Source organism: Pristis pectinata, chromosome 18 (assembly GCF_009764475.1).
Source record: "Pristis pectinata isolate sPriPec2 chromosome 18, sPriPec2.1.pri, whole genome shotgun sequence".
In the NCBI taxonomy this organism is placed as follows: domain Eukaryota; kingdom Metazoa; phylum Chordata; class Chondrichthyes; order Rhinopristiformes; family Pristidae; genus Pristis; species Pristis pectinata.
Window position 1 is genome coordinate 22,017,103 of NC_067422.1, and position 25,112 is coordinate 22,042,214.

The 25,112-nt window shown below is 41.0% G+C and overlaps 1 protein-coding gene across 1 annotated transcript in view; it reads right to left on the reverse strand.

The window, feature by feature from the left end:
- The window catches only part of LOC127580118 (alpha-1,6-mannosylglycoprotein 6-beta-N-acetylglucosaminyltransferase B), a 577,216-nt gene that overhangs the window by 264,955 nt on the left and 287,149 nt on the right, over positions 1–25,112 (reverse strand). Inside the window, exon 6 of the mRNA XM_052033330.1 lies at positions 2,836–3,000. Within this exon, the coding sequence (XP_051889290.1) occupies positions 2,836–3,000 (165 nt within the window). The remainder of the gene's footprint in view (positions 1–2,835; positions 3,001–25,112) is intronic.

Sequence of the window (25,112 nt, forward strand, 5' to 3'; positions counted from 1 at the left end):
ACCTATCTGAATTAGTCATAATTGTGACAGAGAATGCTGAAACATTTGTGCAGGATGTCTATTTCTTTGCCCCCTCCAAGACTCCTTGCCAAATCTTCCAAATTTAAATAATTGTGGGAGTGCAAGAACTGGGTTCCAAGTGGATATTTTTCCCTTTTTGAAACATTGCCACAACTTTCTGAAGCTGCCATGTGGAACGTGGCGATAGATCCTCAGAAGCTGTCATTTCCTCTCACTGCCTCAGAAACTTAATTCCTTGTACTTTTAGCTTGAGATTTACAGTCACTTTCTTCTCTCCGATTTTCAGGGCACTTCATCCCTTTTAATAATCCTTCCTATCACTGCAGAAGCTGCTTCTGCTGAAGCACCAGTGAGATTGTAATCTTTGAACATGCAGGCTCATTCATAATGATGTCGATCCTCTTCTGTCTCCAGGATGAGGAATGTGGATATGGGTTGGAATAGAAATACAAGTGTGAATGTAAGTGCCATTCCATCAAAACTTCATCCTACAAACAAGAATAACTATTCTATGCTGGTGCAAGGTCACAGAGCTAAGCTACTTTAAGATAAAATCTTAAATGGTAATTGATAAATAGTTTATTATTGTGACAAGTACTGAGATACAATGAAACACTTTTGTTTGCATGCCATCCAAACAGATCATTTCATATACAAGTCCATTGGAGTAGTACAAAAGAAAAACAATAACAGAATGCAGAATATAGTGTCACAGTTACAGAGAAATTGCAGTGCAGATGGACAAATAAGGTGCAAGACAAAGTAGACTGAGAGATCAAGAGTTCATCTTTAAGAGACTCATCCATAAGGGGTCCATTCAAGAGTCTTACAACAGTGGGATAAAAGCTGTCCCTGAGCCTGGTGGTACATGTTCTCAAGCTTTTGTGTCTTCTACCCGACGAAATGAGGGAGAATGACCGGGTTGGGAGGGGTTCCTGATTATGTTGGTTGCTTTCCTGAGGCAGCGGGAAGTGTAGACAGGGTCAATGGAAGGGAGGCTGGTTTGCGTTATGTGCTGAGCTGTGTCCACAGCTCGCTGCAGTTTCTTGTGGTCTAGGGAAGAGCAGGTGCCATACCAAGCTGTGATGCATCCGGATAGGATGCTTTCTATGGTGCATCTGTAAAAATTGATGAGGGTCGGTGGGGACATGCTGAATTTCCCTAGCCTTTTGAGGAAGTAACGGCATAGAAATGTAGTCATGTTTCTCCATGGTTTCCAGGTAGAAAGCTGGCAAGCAAAATACTATAAATATTTATAGTAAGATGAGGATAGAAAGGCAGAATCTCAACTTCTTCTGGAAGAACAGAGTAGCAGCATTAAGCTGAGCTGCTGAGTTCCACTAATGCGGGTACATGAATAAAAGATCTCAATATAAAAAGGGACATGTCACTTCCTGGATTATGAATTCTTCACACAGGACGAAGCCATCTGATCTCAACAAATGAAACTGCCAACTGGCTGTTTGAGTGCAAGGTCCTAATACAAATTTGATTGTTTACACTGAGTTCAGCTGATGCTTTAAAATAGCGATTATATTGTAGAATTGTAATCCTGACCTGGCATTGTTTCTTCTGGTCTCTTACCAGAATATTGTCTTTACTGCTTCAAAAAAATTGAAAGCTTCCTGCAAATCTAACTGTGTCTTTCTGAGAACTGCTCTGCTGAGGAAGTTCTTCCCTCCACAGCCATTCATGCCAGCAGTGGATTTCCCAATAGGAGTCAATCTCTTCTGATCTGTCTGAATGCAAGACAGCCCACTGGAGGGTCAGGAAGCAGATCAGGCTGCATCAGAGGTGCCAACACTTCCCTGCAGTATCCTGGAACCTTCACCTACACCTGTCGGAGGAGGATTTGTGCAGGAGGATATCTTCCCTCTGCTGGAAAAGATCTGAAGATTTTGCAGCTAACCAACACACTGTAAGGCATTGAAACAGATAAATCTTTGGCATTAGAAAAACTACCAAAACATGCAATATTATCTAACCATTCCATTAGTAGTACTTGGAATATTGTATTGCAAATGGGTTCTAAAATAGAGAGGATAATAGCAAGTAAATTACAAGGCAGAAATCTAATTTGGAGATTCAGGTGATAGCACATTCTTCGGCATTTATATTGAGCATCTGACCTCAGAGAATAGATTGCCACCCAAAGTTTACACATAGTTTTGATTTCTTATTTGTAATATGTGGCAGTGAATTTTGATTAAGAATATTTTTTATTACTGATTATCTTTGTGTCATTTCATTGTGGTTCAGGACAAAGGGTATTATTAACCTTATGATGTGGAAAGTGATTTGATTGGCAGTATTCCATAGTTTCTGTCATACAGTAGATATGCAGATAGTTTCACTATGAGCAGCATATTACATGCCATTATTATCCATTAACAATAAGCCTGGAAGGCTGACTAAGTCACCTCAATGACAATATCACCAACATTAGATTCATCATCTGCTAACTCAAAGTCACCTCTGCAGATACAATGCAGCAAGTAGAGAACTTAATTTATAAACATTGAAACTTTAACTCGCAACAGCTTCAAAATGGAATGAGTTTGGACATATATTTTTCAGGTACTTAAGTTCTGAATACTGATCCCAACTATGTTTGTATAAGAAAACATGTTTAGCAGGTTCTGTTAGAATAAAGTTGTTAACAATTAATAGGAAAGATTTACAATGTAACTGTTTAGATAATTCAGACATGAATAATATGAGAGTAATAAACTGCTCTGATATTTCAATGACCTTTGCATACTTCCTTTGTGCTTAATATACTGATTACTCTTTAATGTTAAACCATCAGCATACCTGTACTTTTGTTTCAGTTCTGGTAGGTGCAGCTGTTTGATTCTTCCCTGGTAAAGGAGGACAAAACCACTCTCTTTCGCTGAGGTATTCAAGGAAGGAGCAATCTGTGCCGTCAACCCCATAATAAGCATAGCAAGGGTCAGAGGTCCACCTGGCTCTCATCCACTTCATTAGTCCAAACAATGAAAGAAAGCAGAAAGTGAAAAAAAAATCCATTATTTTCAATTGTAATCTTTCCAGGTTCCTGCACATTTTTACAGAATTCTACATATTTCAAAGCAGGATTTGAAATCCGTCTTTCAATCAAGGGTAAAGGAATCTCACGAACTGTGCGCCACGTAATGCCGAGGAACAGAAGCAGCAGTGGGTCTTTCCATCCCTCATGCTTGCACCACTACTCAATAGGATCAGCATTGTTCTTTTATTTCAGCACAACTTTCTTACACTCTACCTGTATTCCTCGATTCCCCCAATACCCAAAAATCAATCATTCTCTTATTTTGAATATACTGACTGATCCTCCACAGCTCCCTTGGGTAGAGAATTCCAAAGATTCACCATGCTCTGGGTGAAGACATTTCTTCCCATCTCAGTCCTGAGTAGTAATTTTGAGACCATGACCACTGTCTCTAGACACAACAGCAAGGTAAAGATTGTCCTTGCATGTACCATGTCAAGTCCTGCAAAATTTTGCATCAGATACAGTACTCTCTCATTCTTCTGAGCTCGAGAGAGTCTAGGTCCTGTCTGCTAAATCTCTCCTCAGAGCACAATTCCCCATTCCCGGAATCAGACAATGAACCTTTGTTGTGCTCCCTTTATCACAAGCATATCCTTCTTTAAATGAGGAGACCAGACCTACACAAAACATTCTGTGCAGTTTTTCCAGGCCCCAGTGTAAGCTATCTTCACTGTTGTACTCAAATCCTCTTTCATTGAGATCTTTTATTAATACTAATGCTCTGATATATTTCATTGTACTGTAAATTCGGAGTTAAGTATATAGATCACATGCGGTTTTAAAGTTGTGCCTGTGAACTTATATATTTTATTCTATTCAGAAAACTGATAACTTACCCTTTGCAAATGGAACTATAACTTTGATATGTATCCAAGATGCATCATAAATGGACTAATTGCACATTAAGTTTTAGAATCTCTTGCATTTTGAGAACCAAAATGTGCCTCCAGTCACACTTAACAACCATCAGCTGGTGATTTGCCTGTAGAACTGCCTTTGCAACTGTTACCTGGCTAAGAAGTCACATATTTTGGCACATTTCTTTATGTGCTAAAACAAAGCAGATAAAGTTCATAAATCAGAAGTGAAATTATGACTTCAGGGCAGAATCTCTCTTTTAATCCAAACAAAAGTCATCAAGATTTCACCAATCCACTGGATACCAATATTTCTTTTTAACTAGAAACTGATCAATTCAGCAATTTATGATTAATTTGACAGCCATAGCTTGCGGCAGCTGTGTGGATTCACCATAAGCCAAACAATAATCAACAGTTAACAGTTAAGTAATTTCAAAAAGTGAATACTTAAATAGCAACCTGAAAACTTTGCTGCTAAAAGCACTGCAGTCTGACACTTTGTTACTTGGGAGACCTTACCAGCATAATTTTTAGTCGGAATAAAAACTCTGCCACTCAACCTAGGCAGTTCTTTAACAAGTATCATCTAAATCCTCAGCTCAACCTTAAAGGAAATAAGTTAATGTTAATACAATCAACCATGAATCTTTAAACCCATAGATCAATATCCAAATTCAAATTGCTGGCAATAAGAACACATTTTATGGTAAAGTGTGAAATGCTGGAAAAACGATACTGAATCGTACTAATTGTCGCTTGATTAAGAATTTAAAGGAGGAATCAAATTCAAAATGTTAATGAGACAGAATCTGTTGTAAAATAGCTACCTCAGGAAGCTATTGATTTTGGAAGAATATACTCAGTACTACATGCAGATCACCCACTGGCACTGCACATAATTCAGGTAGAGGATCAGCAGCGGTATGCTATTGATAGATAACGTTATGCAAGACATCAATACTCTATCTCAGGCACATTTACTTCAATTTACTGAGAAGAAGTGCTCAGAAAGCAAAAGCTTAATAGAAAGATAAAAACCAAGCTGTACCAGCTCAAACAGCAGCATTTGCAATCTGAATTTCAGTGCCATTATCCATGAAAGTCAATGTGGCTCTCAGTATTTAGGCTTCTAGCTTCTTCCTGGCTAATTCTTGGAACATCTGGAGCTTTACACAGCCCAGTGCCCAGACACACATCAAGAAAAGTGACTGATGCTTTATAGAGAGCCTTTATAACACTCACCACTGAACAATAGCAGCTTGAGAGGGCTTCGCAATTCCATTCCACTGCTAGTGTCCCATAAGTAATATGGGTGACTGATTGTAACCTTGCAGCTGCCAAGACCCAATCCATAACACTCCAGGCTTCGTTAACAGAAAATGCACTGCTGAATGTCTAGCTAATTTGTTACCACCACAGTAGAATCAAGCAGGTCAATGCTTTATTTCACTGCAGTTGCCATGAAGAATTTATTTTGCAACAGTCTTATTTTTAGAGGAAGTAGAGTCCAAAGATGGAGGTGAAGCATATCCTCTTACTCTACAGAGAGTATCCCCTTTGCACCAGATATGAAAAGAAGCCAAACAAAGGTACAACATGTGGATTCCAGTATAATTATTGAGACTGTCACTGATATTGTGAAACAGCACTTGAAGTGGGAAGTGTCTGAGGATGGCTTCAAGTACCATCAGTCAGAATTTCTGGGGTCATTATCTTGTGCTGCATTCTGCATAACTTTGGCTTGGAATCCGATAGTACCGAGCTTTTCTAATACAGCATACACAACTGGCTTGCCTTGCGTAGTGTTACTTCAGCTGTTTAAAGGGATCCAAATTTCAGTTCACAACTGACTTCAAGGGTTGATCCCACTTCACAGGCTGGCCCAGCATGTGAGACAAAGACCACACTTTTACATAGAACATAGAACATAACAGCACAGTACAGGCCCTTTGGCCCACAACGTTGTGCCAACCTTTTAACCTACTCTAAGATCAATCTAACAATTCCCTCCCACATACCCCTCCATTTTTCTATCATTCATGTGCCTATTTAAGACTCTCTTAAATGTCCCTAATGTATCTGCCTCTACCAGCACCCATGGCAGTACTTTCTAAGCACCCAGTACTCTCTGTGTAAGAAAACTTACCTCTGACATCCCCCCTATATTTTCCTCCAATCACCTTAAAATTATGCCTCCCGTGTAAGCCATTTCCGTCCTGGGAAAAAGTCTCTGGCTGTCCACTTGATCTATGCCTCTTATCATCCTGTACACCTATATCAGGTCACCTCTCATCCTCCTTTGCTCCAAAGAGTACACTAGCTCACTCAACCTATCCTCATAAGACATGCTCTCCAATTCAGGTAGCATCCTGGAAGATCTCCTCTGCATAGTTTCTAAAGCTTCCACATCCTTCCTGTAGTGAGGCGACCAGAACTGAACACAATATTCTCAGTGTGGTCTAACCAGGGTTTTATATAACTGGAACATTACCTCGTGGCTCTTGAACTCAATCCCACGACTAATGAAGGCTAACATGCCATATGCCTTCTTAACAACCCTATCAACTTGCGTGGCAACTTTGAGGGATCTATGGACTTGGACACCAAGATCCCTCTGTTCCTCCACACTGTTAAGAATCCTACCATTAACACTGTATTCTGCCTTCAAATTCGACCTTCCAAAGTGAATCACTTCATAGTATTCTGGGTGAACTCCATCTGTCATTTCTCTGCCCAGCTTTGCATCCTATCAATGTCCTGTTCTAACCCTCAACAACTGTCTACACTATCCACAACACCACCAACCTTCGTGTCATCTGCACACTTACTAACCCACCCTTCCACTTCCTCATCCAAGTCATTTATAAAAATTACAAAGAGCAGGGGTCCCAGAACAGATCCCTGCAGAACGCCACTGGTCACCAACCTCCAGGCAGAATACACTCTATCTACAACCACCCTCTGCCTTATGGGCGAGCCAATTCCGAATCCACACAGCCAAGTTTCCTTGGATCCCATGCCTCCTGACCTTCTGAATGAGCCTATCATGGGGAACCTTATCAAACACTTTACTAAAGTCCATATACACCACATCCACTGCTCTACCCTCATCAATGTGTTTTGTCACATCCTCAAAGAATTCAATCAGGCTAGTGAGGTATGACCTGTCCCTCACAAAGCCATGCTGACTAATGCTAATCAGACTATGCTTCTCCAAATGCTCATAAATCCCGTCCCTAAGAACCTTTTCCAATAATTTGCCCATCACTGAAGTAAGACTCACTGGTCTATAATTCCCAGGGTTATTCCCTACTCTTTTTCTTGAATAAAGGAATAACATTTGCCACCATCCAATCATCTGGCATTACTCCTGTGGCCAGTGAGGATGCAAAAATCATTGCCAAGGGCTCAGAAATCTCTTTCCTCGCTTTCCGTAGTATCCTGGGATATATCCTGTCCGGCCCTGGGGACTTATCTGTCCCAATGTTTTTCAAAGATTCCAGCACATCCTCATTCTTAACGTCAACGTGTTCTAGCTTATCAGCTTGTTTTACACTGTCTTCACAAATATCAAGGTCTCTGTCACAGGTGAATACTGAAGCAAAGTATTCATTAAGGACCTCCCCTATTTCCTCTGACTCCAGGAACATGTTTCGTCCTCTATCCCTAATCAGTCCTACCTTCACTCTAGTCATCCGATTGTTCTTCACATACGTGTAGAACACCTTGGGGTTTTCCCTAATCCAACTCACCAACACCTTCTCATGCCCCCTTCTAGCTCTCCTAAGTCTATTCAAAAGCTCCTTTCTGGCTACCTTGTAACTCTCTAGAGCCCTGTCTGATCCTTGCTTTCTAAACCTTCAGTAAGCTTCTTTCTTCCTCTTCACTAGATATTCCACATCTCTTGTCAACATGGTTCCTTCACCCTACCATCCTTTTCCTGCCTCAGTGGGACAAACCTATCCAGAACCCCATTCAAGTGATCTCTAAACAACCTCCACATTTCCATTGTGTATTTCCCTGAGTACATCTGCTCCCAGTTTACATTCCCAAATTCCTGCCTAATAGCATCTTAATTTCCCCTCCCGCAATTAAATACTTTCCCATACTGTCTGCTCCTATCCACCTCCAAGGTAAGGGTAAAGGTCAGGGAGTTGTGGTCACTGTCTCCGAAATGCTCACTCACCGAGAGATCTGACATCTGACCAGGTTCATTGCCTAGAACCAGATCCAGAATGGCCTCTCCTCAAGTCAGCCTGTCTACATATTGTGTCAGGAATCCTTCCTGGATGCACCTAACAAATTCCACCCCATCCAAAACTTTTGCACTAAGGAGGTGCCAACCAATATTAGGGAAGTTGAAATTACCTATGATAACAACCCTGTAATTTTTGCACCTTTGCAAAATATGCCTCTTGATCCATTCCTTGGTGTCTCTGTTGCTACTGGGGTGGGGTGGGGTGGTTTATAGAATACTCCCAATAGAGTGATTGCTCCCTTTCTGTTTCTGACCTCCACCCACACTGACTCATAGACAATCCCTCCAGGACATCTTCCTTTTCTGCAGCTGTGATAGTATTCCTGATTAGCAATGCCACTCCCCCACCTCTTTTACCTCCCTTCCTGTCTCTTTTGAAACATCTAAACCCTGAAACATCCAGCAGTAATTCCTGCCTTTGTGACAGCCAAGCCTTTGTAATGGCTACAACATCGTAGTTCCATCTACTGACCTAATGTCCTAAGTTCATCACCCTTGTGGTCGACTTGAGGAGAGGCCATTCTGGACCCGGTACTAGGCAATAAACTTGGTCAGGTGTCAGATCTCTCAGTGGGTGAGCATTTCGGAGACAGTGACCACAACTCCCTGACCTTTACCCTTTCCTTGCAGAGGGATAGGAGCATTCGTATGGGAAAGCATTTAATTAGGGGAGGGGGAATTATGATGCTGTTAGGCAGGAACTTGGGAGCATAAATTGGGAACAGATGTTCTTGGGGAAGTGCACAGCGGAAATGTGGAGGTTGTTTAAGGAATACTTGCATGGGTCTCTGGATAGGTTTGTCCCATTGAGGCAGGGTAAGGATGGTTGACATGTGGAATATCTACTGAAGAGGAAGAAAGAAGCTTACTTAAGGTTCAGGAAGCAAGGATCAGACAGGGCTCTAGAGAGTTACAAGGTAGCCAGGAAGGAGCTTAAGAAAAGAGTTAGAGCTAGAAAGGGGCATGAGGAGGCCTTGGCAAGTAGGATTAAGGAAAACCCCAAGGTGAGGATATGTTGAGTGAGCTAGGGCTTTTCCCTTTGGAGAGGAGGAGGATGAGAGGTGACTTGATAGAGGTGTACAAGATGATAAGATGATCAAGTGGACACAGAGGCTTTTTCCCAGGGTGACAATAGCTAACATGAGGGGACATAATTTTAAGGTGATTGGAGGAAGATATAAGGGGGATGTCAGGGGTAAGTTTTTTTTACACAGAGAATGGTGGGTGCGTGGAACGCACTGCCTGAATAAGTTGTGGGGGCAGATACATTAGGGACATTTAAGAGACTCTTAGTACTGGAGAGACTGGGGAAGAGGTGTTTGGCTCTCAAATAGAGGAAGCTAGGAGTAAGTACCATAGGCAGGTGACAGAGAAGGGAAGTGTTCAGACAGGCTTGAGATGTGTCTATTTTAACGCAAGGAGTATTGTGAACAAGGCGGATGAGCTTAGAGCTTGGATCGATACTTGGAGCTATGATGTGGTGGCCATTACGGAGACTTGGATGGCTCTGGGGCTGGAATGGTTGATTCAAGTGCCGGGTTTTAGATGTTTCAGGAAGGACAGGGAGGAAGGCAAGAGAGGTGGGGGAGTGGCAATGTTGATCAGAAATAGTATCACGGCTGCGGAAAAGGTGGACGTTGCGGAGGGATTGTCTACAGAGTCTCTGTGGGTGGAGGTTAGGAACAGGAAGGGGTCAATAACTTTACTGGGTGTTTTTTATAGGCCACCCAATAGTGACAGGGTTATTGAGAAGCAGATATGGAAGCAGATCCTAGAAAGGTGTGAGAATAACAGAGTTGTTGTGATGGGGGATTTTAATTTCCCAAACATCGATTGGCATCTCCAGACAGTGAGGGGTTTAGATGTGGAGTTTGTTAGGTGTGTTCAGGAAGGGTTCTTGACACAGTATGTAGATAGACCTACAAGAGGAGAGGCTGTGCTTGATTTGATATTGGGAAATGAACCTGGTCAGGCGTCAGATCTCTCAGTGGGTGAACATTTTGGTGATAGTGATCATAATTCTATCTCCTTTACGTTAGCACTGGAGAGAGATAGGAACAGACAGACTAGAAAGGTGTTTACTTGGAGTAAAGGGAATTATGAGGCTCTCAGGCAGGAAATTGGAAGATTAAATTGGGAACAAATGTTCTCTGGGAAAAGTATGGAAGATATGTGCCAAATATTCAGGGGGTATTTGTGTGGAGTTCTGCATAGACATGTTCCGATGAGACAGGGGAGTCACGAGAGGATACAGGAACTGTGGTGTACGAAGGATATATTAAATCTAGTCAAAAGGAAAAGAAAAGCATACAAAAGGTACAGAGAGCTAGGTAATGTTAGAGATATGGAAGAGTACAAGGCTAAAAGGAAGGAACTTAAGAAAGAGATTAGGAGAGCCAGAAGGGGACATGAGAAGGCCTTGGCGGGCAGGATTAAGGAAAACCCCAAGGCGTTCTACAAGTATGTGAAGAGTAAGAAGATGAGATGCGAAAGGATAGGGCCTATCAAGTGCAGTAGTGGGAAAGTGTGTATGGATCTGGAAGAAATAGCGGAGGTACTTAATAAATACCTTACATCAGTATTCACTACGGAAAAAGATCTAGGGGATTGTAGTGGGGACTTGCAGCGGCCTGAAAAGCGTGAGCATGTAGATATTAGAAAAGAGGTGGTGCTGAAACTTTTGGAAAGCATCAAGTTGGATAAGTCACCGGGACTGGATGAGATGTACCCCAGGTTGCTGTGGGAGGCAAGGGAGGAGATTGCGGAGCCTCTGACGATGATCTTTGCGTCGTCGATGGAGACAGGAGAGGTTCCGGAAGATTGGAAGGTTGCAGATGTTGTTCCCTTATTCAAGAAAGGGAGTAGGGATAGCCCAGGGAATTATAGACTGGTGAGTCTTACCTCAGTAGTTGGTAAGCTGATGGAGAAGATCCTGACAGGAAGGATTTATGAACATTTGGAGAGGTATAATATGATTAGGAATAGTCAGCATGGCTTTGTCAAGGGCAGGTCCTGCCTTACGAGCCTGATTGAATTTTTTGAGGATGTGACTAAGCACATCGATGAAGGGAGAGCAGTAGACGTAGTGTATATGGATTTCAGCAAGGAGTTTGATAAGGTACCCCATGCAAGGCTTATGGAGAAGGTGAGGAGACATGGGATCCAAGGGGACATTGCAGTGTGGATCCAGAACTGGCTGTCCCACAGAAGGCAAAGAGTGGTTGTTGAAGGGTCATATTTTGAGTGGAGGTCAGTGACCAGTAGTGTACCTCAGGGATATGTACTGGGACCCTCACTCTTTGTGATTTTTATAAACGACCTGGATGAGGAAGTGAAGGGGTGGATTAGTAAGTTTGCGGATGACATGAAGCTTGGGGGTGTTGTGGATAGTTTGGAGGGCTGTCAGAGGTTACAGAGGGACATAGATAGGATGCAAAGTTGGGCTGAGAAGTGGCAGATGCAGTTCAACCCAGATAAGTGTGAAGTGGTTCATCTTGGTAGGTCAAATATGTTGGCGGAATATAGTATTAATGGTAGGACTCTTGGCAGTGTGGAGGATCAGAGGGATCTTGGGGTCTGAGTCCATAGGACACTCAAAGTGGCTGCGCAGGTTGACTCTGTGGTTAAGAAGGCATATGGTGTATTGTCCTTCATCAATCAGGGAATTGAATTTAGGAGCTGAGAGGTATTGTTGCAGCTATATAGGTCCCTGGTCGGACCCCACTTGGAGTGTTGTGCTCAGTTCTAGTCGCCTCACTGCAGGAGGGATGTGGAAGCCATGGAGAGGGTGCAGAGGAGATTTACAAGGATGCTGCCTGGAATGCGGAGCATGCCTTATGAAAGCAGGCTGAGGGAACTCGGCCTTTTCTCCTTGGAGCGACGGAGGATGAGGGGGGACCTGGTGGAGGTGTGTAAGATGATGAGAGGTTTTGGTCAGGTGGATCGTCAGAGGCTTTTCCCCAGGGCTGAAATGGTGGGCACAAGAGGACATAGGTTTAAAGTGCTGGGGAGTAGGTATAGAGAAGATGTCAGGGGTAAGTTTTTTACTCCGAGAGTGGTGAGTGCGTGGAATGGGCTGCCGGAAATGGTGGTGGAGGCGGATATGACAGGGTCTTTCAAGAGACTGTTAGATAGGTACATGGAGCTGAGAAAAATAGAGGGCTATGTGTAAGCCTAGTAATTTCTAGGGTAGGGACATGTTCGGCACAGCTTTGTGGGCCGAAGGGCCTGAATTGTGCTGTAGTTTTTCTGTTTCTATGGACACATGAATGATAGAGAAATGGGGGGCAATGTGGGAGGGAAGGGTTAGATAGATCTTAGAGCAGGATAAAACGTCGGCACAACATTGTGAGCCGAAGGGCCTGTACTTTGGTGTAGTGTTCTATGTTCTATGTTATATGTTGTTCCTGATAATTCCTGCATTAAAATAGACACATTTCAACCCATCCAACTGACTGCAATTTTGCCCTATCAACTGCCTATCCTTTTATGACTAGAAATGGCGAAATTAAGTGAAGCACATTGGGAATAAATTTATTATTCCACAGCTAATGACAGAATGACATACTAATGCCAAACTTAACTGCATAAAATAATTTATGTTGAAAATGCACTAAAAAGCATCTGGAAGTATTTAAACCCAATTTAGCTATAACTTTGTAATAGGGTAGTCAACCAATGTGTGCGATTTTTTTGAACTACAGTTGCTGCAGTAAATTAATGCATACAAAATAAGATGAGTAAATACTCACTAAATTAATTTGATCAACAAATAGACAAAATTAAATCAGGTCCAAAGGTATGTAGCTTTACAGCTGATATTCAATCATTTCTTGCATTAAATTTTTTCTTGGATTTAAAAGTGTGAAATTGTTTGGTTCCACGATGGAGAAAGTTACATAATGCTCCCTGTAAATTAAAATAATAGATTTAGAAAAGGAATTCATTCAGTAACAGTAAGGTAAAATGCAAAATAGCTCCAACTAAACAAGGAAGAAGAAACGTCAATCTCAGAAAAAGAATTCAAGAGGAAATAAAATTGGAAACAGAAACTCAGAAGTAGAAATATAAAAACTAATGCTAAATTCACTACTAGTACAAGAACAGCCAGATTAGCTAAATAACTCAATGGTGAGATGCACAGTGTATTAAGAAAGAGTTCAGATTTGTCAGGCTGCAGAGTGAAGTCTGATATTATATGTTGGAGCTTAATTAGAACAGTAGGAGAAAAGTTTCAATCAACATGGGAGTCAGAGAAAAATTGAAGTAACTTAGAAAGAAAAGTTGGTTTTATGCAGGCAATTAATTAGAAAGTAGGCTAGATTAGTGACAAGCTGAATTCCAATGATAGGGTCAGTTATGCATCAGGGGTCAAACGTTTTGCTCTCTCAAGATGTCAGCTGTCAAGGTGGTGGCAAAATGCCAGTTGAGCAAGATTTGAACCAGCAGTAACTGATTTGCTACAAGCTTCAACTGGGCCTTTTCTGGTCCAAACTCAGGGAGATTTCAACCACAAACATCTCAAGAGCTCTAATCTACCTTTCATTCTGAAGCCACTGAGAGAATTTATTAGGATCAGTAGGGCAGTCTCCAGTCCTCCCGGTTACACACTAGTAACACCACCCATATGATCAATCCCCTTTTCTATTTCAAAATTTTGGGTCAGTAAATGAGTCAGGAAAGAGAACTTGTTTATTCTATGAAGCATTGTGAAGTGTTTTACAATTTAGATTTATGGTGTAAAGTGTGATGTATTTCAGAGTAATTATCACAACTATGGCACATTTGAGGGTTATTTAACGATTGGGTGATATGACTCTGCCTGTGCCAAGCCCATCTGTTGGAACCCTGATTCCCAGCTTTGCCAAGGTTTGATCATTCAAGAACACCTGGCAGGGCTCCCTCATTCAATCTTCTATAGACTTGAGGACAATAAAAATTCTGCTCTCCATTTCCTAGATAGCACCAGATTACACTCACTCACAATCTTTGTGCTTACTGACTTAAATTACTTTTTAATTATGCAAGGCTGCAATTTTCAAAAATTTCAGCCTTGCTTTCAGAACCCATGGTCATGCACCTCACTCTCTCCACAATCTCCTCCAGTACTGTAGCCCCTGGGACATTTGTACTCCTCCAACTCTTGCTTCTTTATCATCCTCAAATGTAATTGCTCTCTCATTGTACTTAGTGCTTTTATCTGGAAAGCCCCTAAGCCCTGGAATTCCATCCTTAACCCTGACCACCTTTTGATTGTTCTTCCCACCTTCAAAATGCTCCTTGAAACTCACCCCCTTTCCTATTTTGCCTTATGTGGCTTGACAATAAAATTTGTTTGATATTGCTACTGTGAAGCTCTTGGGATATTTGGTCACCTTAAATGCACTATAGAATTACAAGTTGCTGTTTAAAACATATGATAGATCTCAATATCAGTGGAAGGAAACAGGCTTGACAGGCTGAAGAACTCTTTCTTTCCTCTTGACTCCTCATTGCATATTGTGCCCTGGAGATACTTATGAAATTTATCCATTAGCCTTACTTCAAATATCCTTATTTCTATCCAATTGATCATCTAAAATTTTAGATATTCCACTTTTAGTACTATTCGCTCAATCAAGTATCGAAGTTGTGAACAGTATGGGAATGGGATATGATCCCTGGGGCAGCCACCTCTAATCATAGCTGACCATTTAGAACTATTAATATTAATCATAATCAGTTTGCAATTAGATCAGAAATTCCATTTCTGTCACTTAAATTCAATTTAATGGAAGCAGATTTCAGAAGTGGAGTTCTGCGTGCCTGTGTACTTCACAGTACATATAGCAGAGGACAAAATTCTATATCTGCTCTTATGTACACTAAATACATTTGATTTTTTTAAAATTGTCAATCACGCACAATAGCTCTGAATTTTCAGCCAGTGATGGTCTGTCTACTGTCATTACTCTGGTCCCCAGCTGAGAGATTTCAGCTTCATCATTTTGATGAGGCTCTTTGTGGTAACAGTTCCTTCTACACCTCCCCATAACATTCTGCCATTCAAAACTAATGAAAAACTGTTAAAAACATTTAAGAATTAAAATACTAAAGCACAAAGTTATTTCAGTAAGCTCAAAAAATTAAAACAATGATAACACTTGCCTCTCACAGTGCATTAAATTAAAACAATGATAACAGTAGCCCTTCACAGTGCATTAAATCATTAAAGAAGCTGTGACCCTGTGCTCCAGGCCCAATTTGGCACAAATCTTCAAGGCTAGTTCAGAGTGTGAGTTTATGGTAGTTTAGAGGACTTAACATTGCAGTTAAAAAACACCAGCAAACAGCTGACAGCAACTTCAGGACTTCTGTGTTTACATTGCAAATGGTTTCTGAAAAAATGTTGGCAGTTGTCTGGGGAATGGCTGACATTTCATAGAGTGTTTCTCACAAAAGGTGGGTTTACGGGGTTGATTGCCATGCACAAGTTTACTTCGCTGTGAAACAAATATCACAGTACATGAAAGGAGGAAGGGGACTGCTCTCCTGAAAGCCACTATAAACCTAATAGTCTGAATGGCCTCTTTCCGTGTTGTTATAAGAACAAGATATTAGATGAATACAACTACAGAAGGCACTTGGGTAGGTGGGGTCTGTGGTGGAAACATCTGCAGAGACCATGAGCTAGAAGAAGCAAAGTAATGGAAAAAAGAATCGAGAACACTAAGAATATAGATCAGGATGAAATATCTTGGAGTGATGAGCAGTCCTCAATGAGAATTCAGTTTAAGGTACGGTGTTTTTTGTTTCCCTGAGTAAAGGGCAGTTTTCAAAGGCAAGAAGTCCAGAAGAGGAGTGCATGATTTGTATGGGACAGCCAATGTCAGCGGGATGACAGCTGTATCATTGCAAGAATCCACTGATACAATAGGTGAAAAGCTCAGTATGGGGAGTTATGGCAAGTCCTTTACAATCAAGTCAGGTTATGTCATTACAGTGAGTGAGTGTGCAATTCTTGGAAAAGCATGATATCAATCAATTTTTTGTTGCTCGTGGAGTATATAAAAGGGCTCAGTCAAGCTCAGATTGGGCTGGATCCTTGAGGGTGGAATGCATTATGAAATGGAGGTAATTCAAGGGTTCTGAAGATCCACTAAGTGATGTTACACTAAGCCTTGACAGTGCCGCCAAAGTGTACCAAGAAAGGCTAAAAATGGTTATAACTGAAGCATTGCAAACAATCCACAGAGGGAAATTCAGAGACAATGATCTTCTAGATAAGGAGAAAAAAAGGCCTGATATCCATGGGAAGTCAAGGTGGAAGCCAAGATGGCAGAAATAATGTAGAAATGTAATTACTGAGGTAGTTAACAGCTGTATTGGTCAATGCTAGAACTGGGGTTACAATTGACTTTAAGGAAATATGTGCATCACCATGTATTGTGATGATGCAGGGTCATGGTAATAATTGTAGCACAAGTTGTGTAATTAGTTATTTGTGAAGCTTTTTGGAGAGGAAATACATTGGGATTATCAATGCAAGGAGCAGATACTGCGGCGATATCTAGTTAATTGCATTTGGTTTACAGGTGAGAAAAAATGTGTGGATCTATGTTTTGTTCTTTGCATAATTTTACATAATTTGATGTATGCAGCTAGCTGTTAGTGGCATGAATGTTACGTTTTTTTTAAACAAAGGAAGAGCTGTATAGTTTATACTGAATTGTATATGTACATTTAAGAAGTGTGACAAATAGTATGACCTTTGGTACAGTGAGGTACAAGCTCACACTGTTAGTTGAATGTTGACTGCCTTCAACAAATAATGTTTGCACTCTATCCTTATTATTTACCATACTAAAGAACAAGGTAAAGGCCTATGTTTGCTACATTATTCTAATGCCCTTCTGTCCTTACATCAAGTAAAACTGGGACAGGTACAGCAGACATATTTCCCAACCAACAAGTTACCTACCAATTCCATGAGGAGTTCACCAGCCCAGCCCAAACATCTCAGGGGAGACATTTAACTGGAGCTGAATTCACTTCAGCCTACAATCAGGAGTCTTGAACTTCTGTCCAGTTAAGTTGTCAAAGGCCTGCAGATTCACTCAGATATACCAGTTTTTATATGGAAATCTGCCCTGGGACTTTTGTCAAGGGAGGGCATTGGGATCTTCAAGCAGATTTCTGTTGGAATGTGGGTGACTACTCCTGATTTTCCATAATACTCTTTAAGAATCAAAGAGCACTTGTGTGATAAATTCAATAGAAAATGAAATGAATTCCATGAGACTCTGTGCAGTTTTGGAAGCAGAGAATCTGAATGGTATCAGTAGCTTTCCATCATTCTATTTGTTCTTATGTGTTCCTCTGCCTCATTTCATCCACTGATCTCAGCAACATTCTACATTCCATTTTGTCTTATAAATGATTTACAGTAACAATTTTCAAATAACTATGTAATTATTAATATAAATATTTTTAATAGAGTTGAATGAACCATATCAGTGCAAGTACAAATAAGGACAACAATAATTTTACAATCTAAAATGTATAATTACAAATAATGCTTCCAGTTCCTGCAGTATTAATTTGACCTCCACTCCTTTAAATTAAGGGATCACATTTATCCTTTAATTCTTTGCATCTATTTTTCTCCTCAAAACATGTGGTAAAATCCCTTAATTTTCTTTATTTCAATGCTTTACTTCATATATTCTCCAAATATCCTCACTCAAAGGCTGCACAACTAACTTTAAGAATGTTACATAGCTTTCTATTATTTTATTTTAAATTACTGTAATAAAATATTAAAAAGGTCTTTTCTTTATTTCTAGTGCAGGCCTTTAACAGCGTTGGATGAATCTGCATGACCTTATCGACCTTAAAATCAATGCGTTCAATAATCAAAACAAGTGCATGTTCATTCACCTTACAAATAGATGGATGAGAAGAGAATTGTTAATGCATCAGACTCCTCTATTACAATTCCTAGGTACGTCCTCTCCCACAAAAAAATCCACCAGAGGTGACGGCAGATTGGTTTGCTGGAAGGAGTCCTGTACAATGACTCCAAAATCCATGAAGTGTCACGGCATCAAGAAAACCTCCTCCTGATTCCCATCTAACATTCTCCCCAGCTGATGAAGCTACACTTCTCCACATTCAACAACACTTAAACATAGCACTAAAAATAGCAAAGGCACAGAAAGTAGTCTGGATACGGGACTTCAAATGTCCATCGCCAAGAGTGACCGAGCATCATTACTGACCAAGTTGGCTGAGTCATGAAGGACATGCACTACCTGCCATGCATACTGGATGTGTGGCATTTAGTGCATGAACCAACAAGAAGAATAAATCTACTTGTCCTCATCCTTGCCAATCTACCTGTGGCAGATACAACTTTCCTTGATAACGTTGCTAGGTGCGATCACCGTACAATACCTGTGGAGACATAGTTGTGTCTTCACAGTGAAGATGGCCTCTATCATGTTGTGAAGCACTAAGGTCATGCAAAATGAGATAGACTCAGAACAGATCTGATGGCACAGACTGGACATTCGTGAGGCACTGTGGACCACTAAGAGCAGCAGGAGTGCACACCACCACAATCTGTAACCTCACGTCCAGGCCTATTCCTCACTCTACCATTACTCCCAAGCCAGGAGATCAACCCTGGTTCATTGAGTGCAGAAGGTCATTCCAGGAGCAGCATCAGTATACCTAAGAATGAAGAGGTGCCCTGCTAGTGAAGCTACATGCAAGCTAAGCAGCAAAAACAGCACACCATAAACAGAGCAAGGTGATGTCACCTCTAGAGCTGAATGGTGGTGGACAACTGAGCAGTCAACAGGAGAAGGGGGCTCCAGGAATATCCTCATTGTTAAAGTCAGCAGCATATGAGTGTTAAAGAAAAGTTTGAAGCATTTGTGACCAAATTCAGCCAGAAATGCCAAATTGATGAACCATCTTGGCTTCTTCCTGAGATCCCAACTGTCACAGAAGCTGGTCTCCAACCAATTCAATTCGCTCCATGTGATTAGCAAGATGTGGCTTAGAGCACCTAATTCAGAAAGAGTATGGGACCAAACATCCCAGCTGTAACACTGAGGAAAGGAACTCCAGATTGAGCTGCTGTCAAACTCTTCCACTATAGGTGCAATACTGGCATTTGATGTGGAAAATTGCCCAGATTCACAAAAAGCAGGACAAATTCAATCCAGTAAACTACCAACCAATCAGTTTACTCTCAATCATTTGGAAAGTGATTGAAGATGCATAGGTGATCCTATCAAGTGGCACCTACTCACCTATACCTTCTCACCGATGCCCAGTTTGGGGTTCACCAGGACTGCTCTGGTACAGACAACATCACAGTCCTGGCCCATTCAAACATGGACCAAAGCATTCAATTCCAGAGGTAAGCTGAGAACCATTACCTTGACATCAAGGCAGCATTGAACTGAGTGTGGAATCAAGAATTCCTTGTAAAACTGCTCGATGGGCATCAAAGAAAGCTGGTTGTGGTTGTTGACGTCAATCACCCCAGTCCCAGTACAACACCACAGGCGTTCCTCAGGGCAGTGTTCTTGACACAAAGACGGCTTCATCAATTACATTCCTTCCATCATAAAGTCAGTGGTGGGCATGTCCACAGATGATTGTACAATGTTTAATTCCATTCAGAGCGCCTCAGGAAATGAAGCAGTCCATGCCTGCATGCAGCATTCAGGCATTGAGTATGACACATTTGGGTATGAGCTGACGTGGTAAAGTTATGTCATGAAAGTACCTGGACATTTTTGACAAGAGAATCTAACCACCTACTCTTTACATTCAAAGGCATTATCATTATTGTGTCCCTCACAACAGCATGCCGGGAGTCACCATTGATGAAAAACTCATTGAGTACCCTGTGACAAGTGGCTCACCTCCTAACAGCCCCAAACCTTTCCAGCAGCTAAAAGGCAGGAGTGTGATGGAATATTCTCCACATGCCTGATGAGTAAAGCTCTAACAACATTCAAGAGGGTCAGTACCATCTAGGGCAAAGCTTTAGAACATAGAACAGTATAGCACAGGAACAGGCCCTTCTGCCCATGATGTTGTACCAAACTACCGATGCTAATGATGCCTAATTAAACTAATCCCTTCTACCTGCACATGGTCCACATCCCCTCATTCTCTACATATTCAGGCACCTGTCTAAGAGCCTCTGTCATATCTACCTCCACCACCATCCCTGGCAGCACATTCCAGGCATCCACCACTCTCTGTGTAAAAAAAAAACTTGCCCCACACATCTCCTTTGAATTTGACCCCTCTCACCTTAAATGCAAGCATGCCCTCTAGTATTAGATATTTTGACCCTGGGAGAAAGATACCAGGTGTCTGCTCTCTTTCATAATTTTATAAACTTCTCCCACCAGCCTTCATTGCTCCAGAGAAAACAATCCAAGTTTGTCCAACCTCTCCTTATAGCACATGTCCTCTAATCCAGGCAGCATGCTGGTAAACATCTGTTTGATGGCACCTCATTCGATACCAAAACATCCTTTTCCTCCCACTGATACATATTGGCTGCACTGTGTACAATCTACAAATTGTACTGTGGTTACCTTCAGGTTACTCCGGTAACACTTCCTAAATCTTCAATCTCTACTATCAAAAATGACAAAGGCAGCAGCAATGGGAAATCCACCACTTGCAGGTTCCGCTCCAATCACACACGAGCCTGATTTGAAAATGTGTCATTGGTCCTTCGATGTCAACAAACAATCTGCTGGAAGACTCAGTGGGTCAAACAGTATCTGTGGAGGGAAAGAAACTGTGGACATTTCAGGTCAAAACCTGCATCTGGACCCTGCATCAGTCTTTTACAATATTTTTATTAAATCCATGAAAAAAATACAGAGTACATGCATCAAGAAAGAGAGTAAAAATACTACTGAATATGTTGTGTTAAATCATACTTAAGATCACAATACTCTAAATTAATAATCACATGTAATAGTTAGTTAATAAAGGAAAAAAATTGAAATACTTTATTATAAAAAAGATCTACTCCCACTACCAAAAACTGAAGCTGTTTGATAGAAAAAACAAGGAAAAGACCTAAAATGTTGACAATTCCTTCTACCCCTCCCCCCCTCACACCCCCACAGGTGTTGATCGATCCACTGAGTTCCTCCAGCAGGTTGTTGCTCCAGATTCCAGCATCTGCAGTCTTTTGTGGTCTTTCAATGTCAATGGGTTCTAAATGCTAGAACTCCCTATCCAACAGCATCATTCATCAGAAGGACTACAGTGGTCCAAGAAAGTGGCTCACCTTCTCAAGGGAAATGAAAGGTGGCTAATAACTGCTGGCCTTGCCAACACCATTCAGATACCCCCCAAAAAAGAATAAAAATAAAGACAATTGTAACTCAGTCAATTGTTATTCATTAATTATATCATAAAGATTTGATTACTCACTTTTGTGGTTTCTATTTTTTTCCTTTTTTAAAATTCTAATCATAATTTGAATGATTCTCTTCCTCCTCCATGCTCCCCGTTCTCTGCTCTCCCGCTCCCCTCCATCCCTTGGAACAAGCTGGAGACCTCTATATGTTTAGGATCTCATTAAGATCTCCACAGTTGAGCTTAGCTGTTGTCAATTTACATTAGCGGAAACAAAAATTTTAAGAAGTCTAGCCAGGCCTGTTGGTATTATTAATTTGCTTCAGCAGTGTGTGCAGCACAGTTAGCATTTAATTGTTCAAATGTATCTGGGTTAACACTTCCATTGTATGAATGAAGAGATTCAGTATTGTTATCTGCATTGTAAGATTCAGTGCAATGTTGTACTGGTCATGCAAGATAATGATATGACTAGGAAAATATGTATCACATTTAATGACTGCATTGGCTGTAGGAGTACAGATGGAAGAATGCTGTACAGCACTATAATTGTTTGTGCTCTGGATGCAGGAAATACCATACTATAAATATACAAACTGAACAGATTGCCTGCTGTTGAATAACCATGTGTCCTGGAAAAAGAAAAAGTCATGATATCAATTGCATATCCTGGATGGATTTTTATATTGTTGTTATTGTGTACTCTAAAGTAAGAAAGCAAGAAAATTATGTTTAAGCTCTTCCCAGGTTCCCAGACCTCATGCATAGTGAAATAAATGGAATCAATTGTTAGTCTGCATGTGCCTGGTCCTAGCAGTGACAGTGGGAAAATAATTGGTTGCAATAAATATAAAATTACAATAAAACTAAAGTGCTTAAATAAGGGCAAATTGCATACAATCCTGTCACCAGCTTTGTGGTTATGCAGAATAAAATCTGACAAATCACAGAAGCAATTTTATAACATGGTGTGCTGATATGAGAAAACAGAACCAAGTTGCCTTGAAAATAAATGCAATAAACATGCATTTTTAAAATAAAGATACGTCCTTTATCTTCTGTTGTCATCATGTCAGCAGCACGCCACCCACACACACACACAATGCTCTATCTTAAAGGGACATTCATCAATAGTAACCTAGTTTGTAACACACCTCCCACCTAAAAAGAATTATTTTTTCAAAAAAAATTTAACCGCACATACAGTTAGTAATGTTAATAATTATCACAATTACAGAATGCATTATTCTATTTAGTTACTAGGATGGTGAAGAACTACAGGACTCTATAATTACCCTAGTTACCAAGTTGAATAATATGGTTTTATTTTTTTAAATGCACACATATATATTTATTTTTAAGGCAGCTTGGTTCTGTTTTCTTGTATCAGCACACCAGGTTGTAAAATATATACATTTACTTCTGTGCTTTATCAAGTTATATAATTGGTTCATTGAAAAACATCACAACAATAGGATTCATCATTATTCTAGTTGTACACAAGTCACTGAAAGCTAACATACCCCATACAGCAACCAGTTAAGATGGCAAGCAATATGTTAGCTTTCACTGCAAGTTGAGTTCAGGAGCTAGAATGCCTTACTACAACTATACAGGACCTTGGTAAGATCACACATGGACTATTGTATATAATTTTGGCCTCCTTGCTGAACTTGCCATTGAGGGAGTGTAGTGAAGATTGATTTGATTGGTTTCAAGGATGGTGGGCTTGTCATGAGGCATTGAACAAACTAGTCGTATATTCTCCAGAGTTTAGAATGAGAGGAGATATTATTGAGACTTAAGAACATTTTTACAGGGCTCAGTGGAAGAATGATATTTCCCCTGGCTGAGGAATCTAAAACCAAGATCACTGTCTCAGAATAAGGAATAGGAAAATTGGTAAAATTGGTTTATTATTGTCTCATGTACTGAGGTACAGTGAAAATCTTTGTTGTGTATGCTATCCATACAGATCATTTCACCACATCAGTACATTGAGGCAGTACAAGGGAAAACAATAACAGAATGCAGAATAAACTATTACAGTTACAGAGAAAGTGCAGTTAGGCAGACAATAAGGTGCAAGGCCATAATGAGGTAGATTCTGAGGTCAAGGGTCCAGCTTATTGTACTGAGGGACTGTTCAATAGTATTATAACAGCATGATAGAAGCTGTTCTTGAGCCTGGTGATACGTGTTTTCAGCTTTTGTACCTTCTTCCCAATGAGAGAGGGGAGAAGAGAGAATGCCTGGGGTGGATGGGGTCTTTGATGATGTTGGCTGCTTTACTGAAGCAGCGAGAAGTATAGACAGAGTCCATGGAGGAGAGGCTGGTTTCCATGATGTGCTGAGCTGTGTCCACAACTCTCTGCAGTTTCTTGTGGTCTCAGGCAGCGCATTTGCCATGCCAAGCCCTGATCCATCTGGATAGGATACTTTCATGGTGTATATATAAAAATTGGTGAGGGTCAAAATGGACATGCTAAATTTCTTTAACCTCCTGAGGAAGCAGAGACACTGGTGAGCTTTCTTGGCTATACCCACCCACCCGGGACATTCTCTCTTCTCTCCTCTTCCATCTGGTAGAAGATACAGGAGCCTGAGAGCACATACCACCAAACTTAATGACAGATTCTGCCCCACTGTGATAAGACTATTGAATGGTTCCCTCATACAATGGAATGGACTATGACCTCACGATCTACCTTGTTGTGACCTTGCACCTTATTGCACTGCACTTTCTCTGTAGCTGTGACACTTTACTCTGTACTGTTATTGTTTTACCTGTACTACATCAATGCACTCTGTACTAACTCAATGTAACTGCACTGTGTAATGAATTGACCTGTACGATCAGTTTGTAAGAGGAGTTTTTCACTGTACCTTGGTACAAGTGACAATAATAAACCAATACCAATATCATAGCATCTACGTTGTTGGACCAGGACAGGCTCTTGCTGATGTTCACTCCTAGGAACTTGAGGCTCTCAACCTCAGCCAATGTAAACCCTGACCCTGGGGACAGGGAGGTAGCACACCATCCTGGAGTCTTACTCTTGGCAACAAACTGGCCTGTCTGTTTCCCTCACTAATGAATTCCTCACCACTACTGCTCGCCTAGACTTTTCTCTCCCCTGTTGAGAGCCAACTGTGGTACCATAAACCTGGCTGTTGCTGCCACTTTCTTCTGCAAAGCCACTCCCCCAACAGTATCCAAAATGGTACACCTTTTTGAGAGGGAAATGACCAGAGGGGACTCCTGTACTTACTGCCCTTCCTGGTGGTCACCCATATCCTTTCTTTCTGTACCTGCAGCGGGACTAGCTTGCTAAACTACACACGCAGTGCTTTATAACGTTTTCTGCATCCCAGATGCTCCATAGCAAGTTTAGCCACAGATCCAATTGCTCTATGTACAGCTGTAGGTGGACACACTCCCACACGTAAAATCAGCAGGTACATTGAAAGTGTCCCTGATTTCCCACATCCTGCAGGAGGAGCACATCATTGTCCCAGGTTCTATATC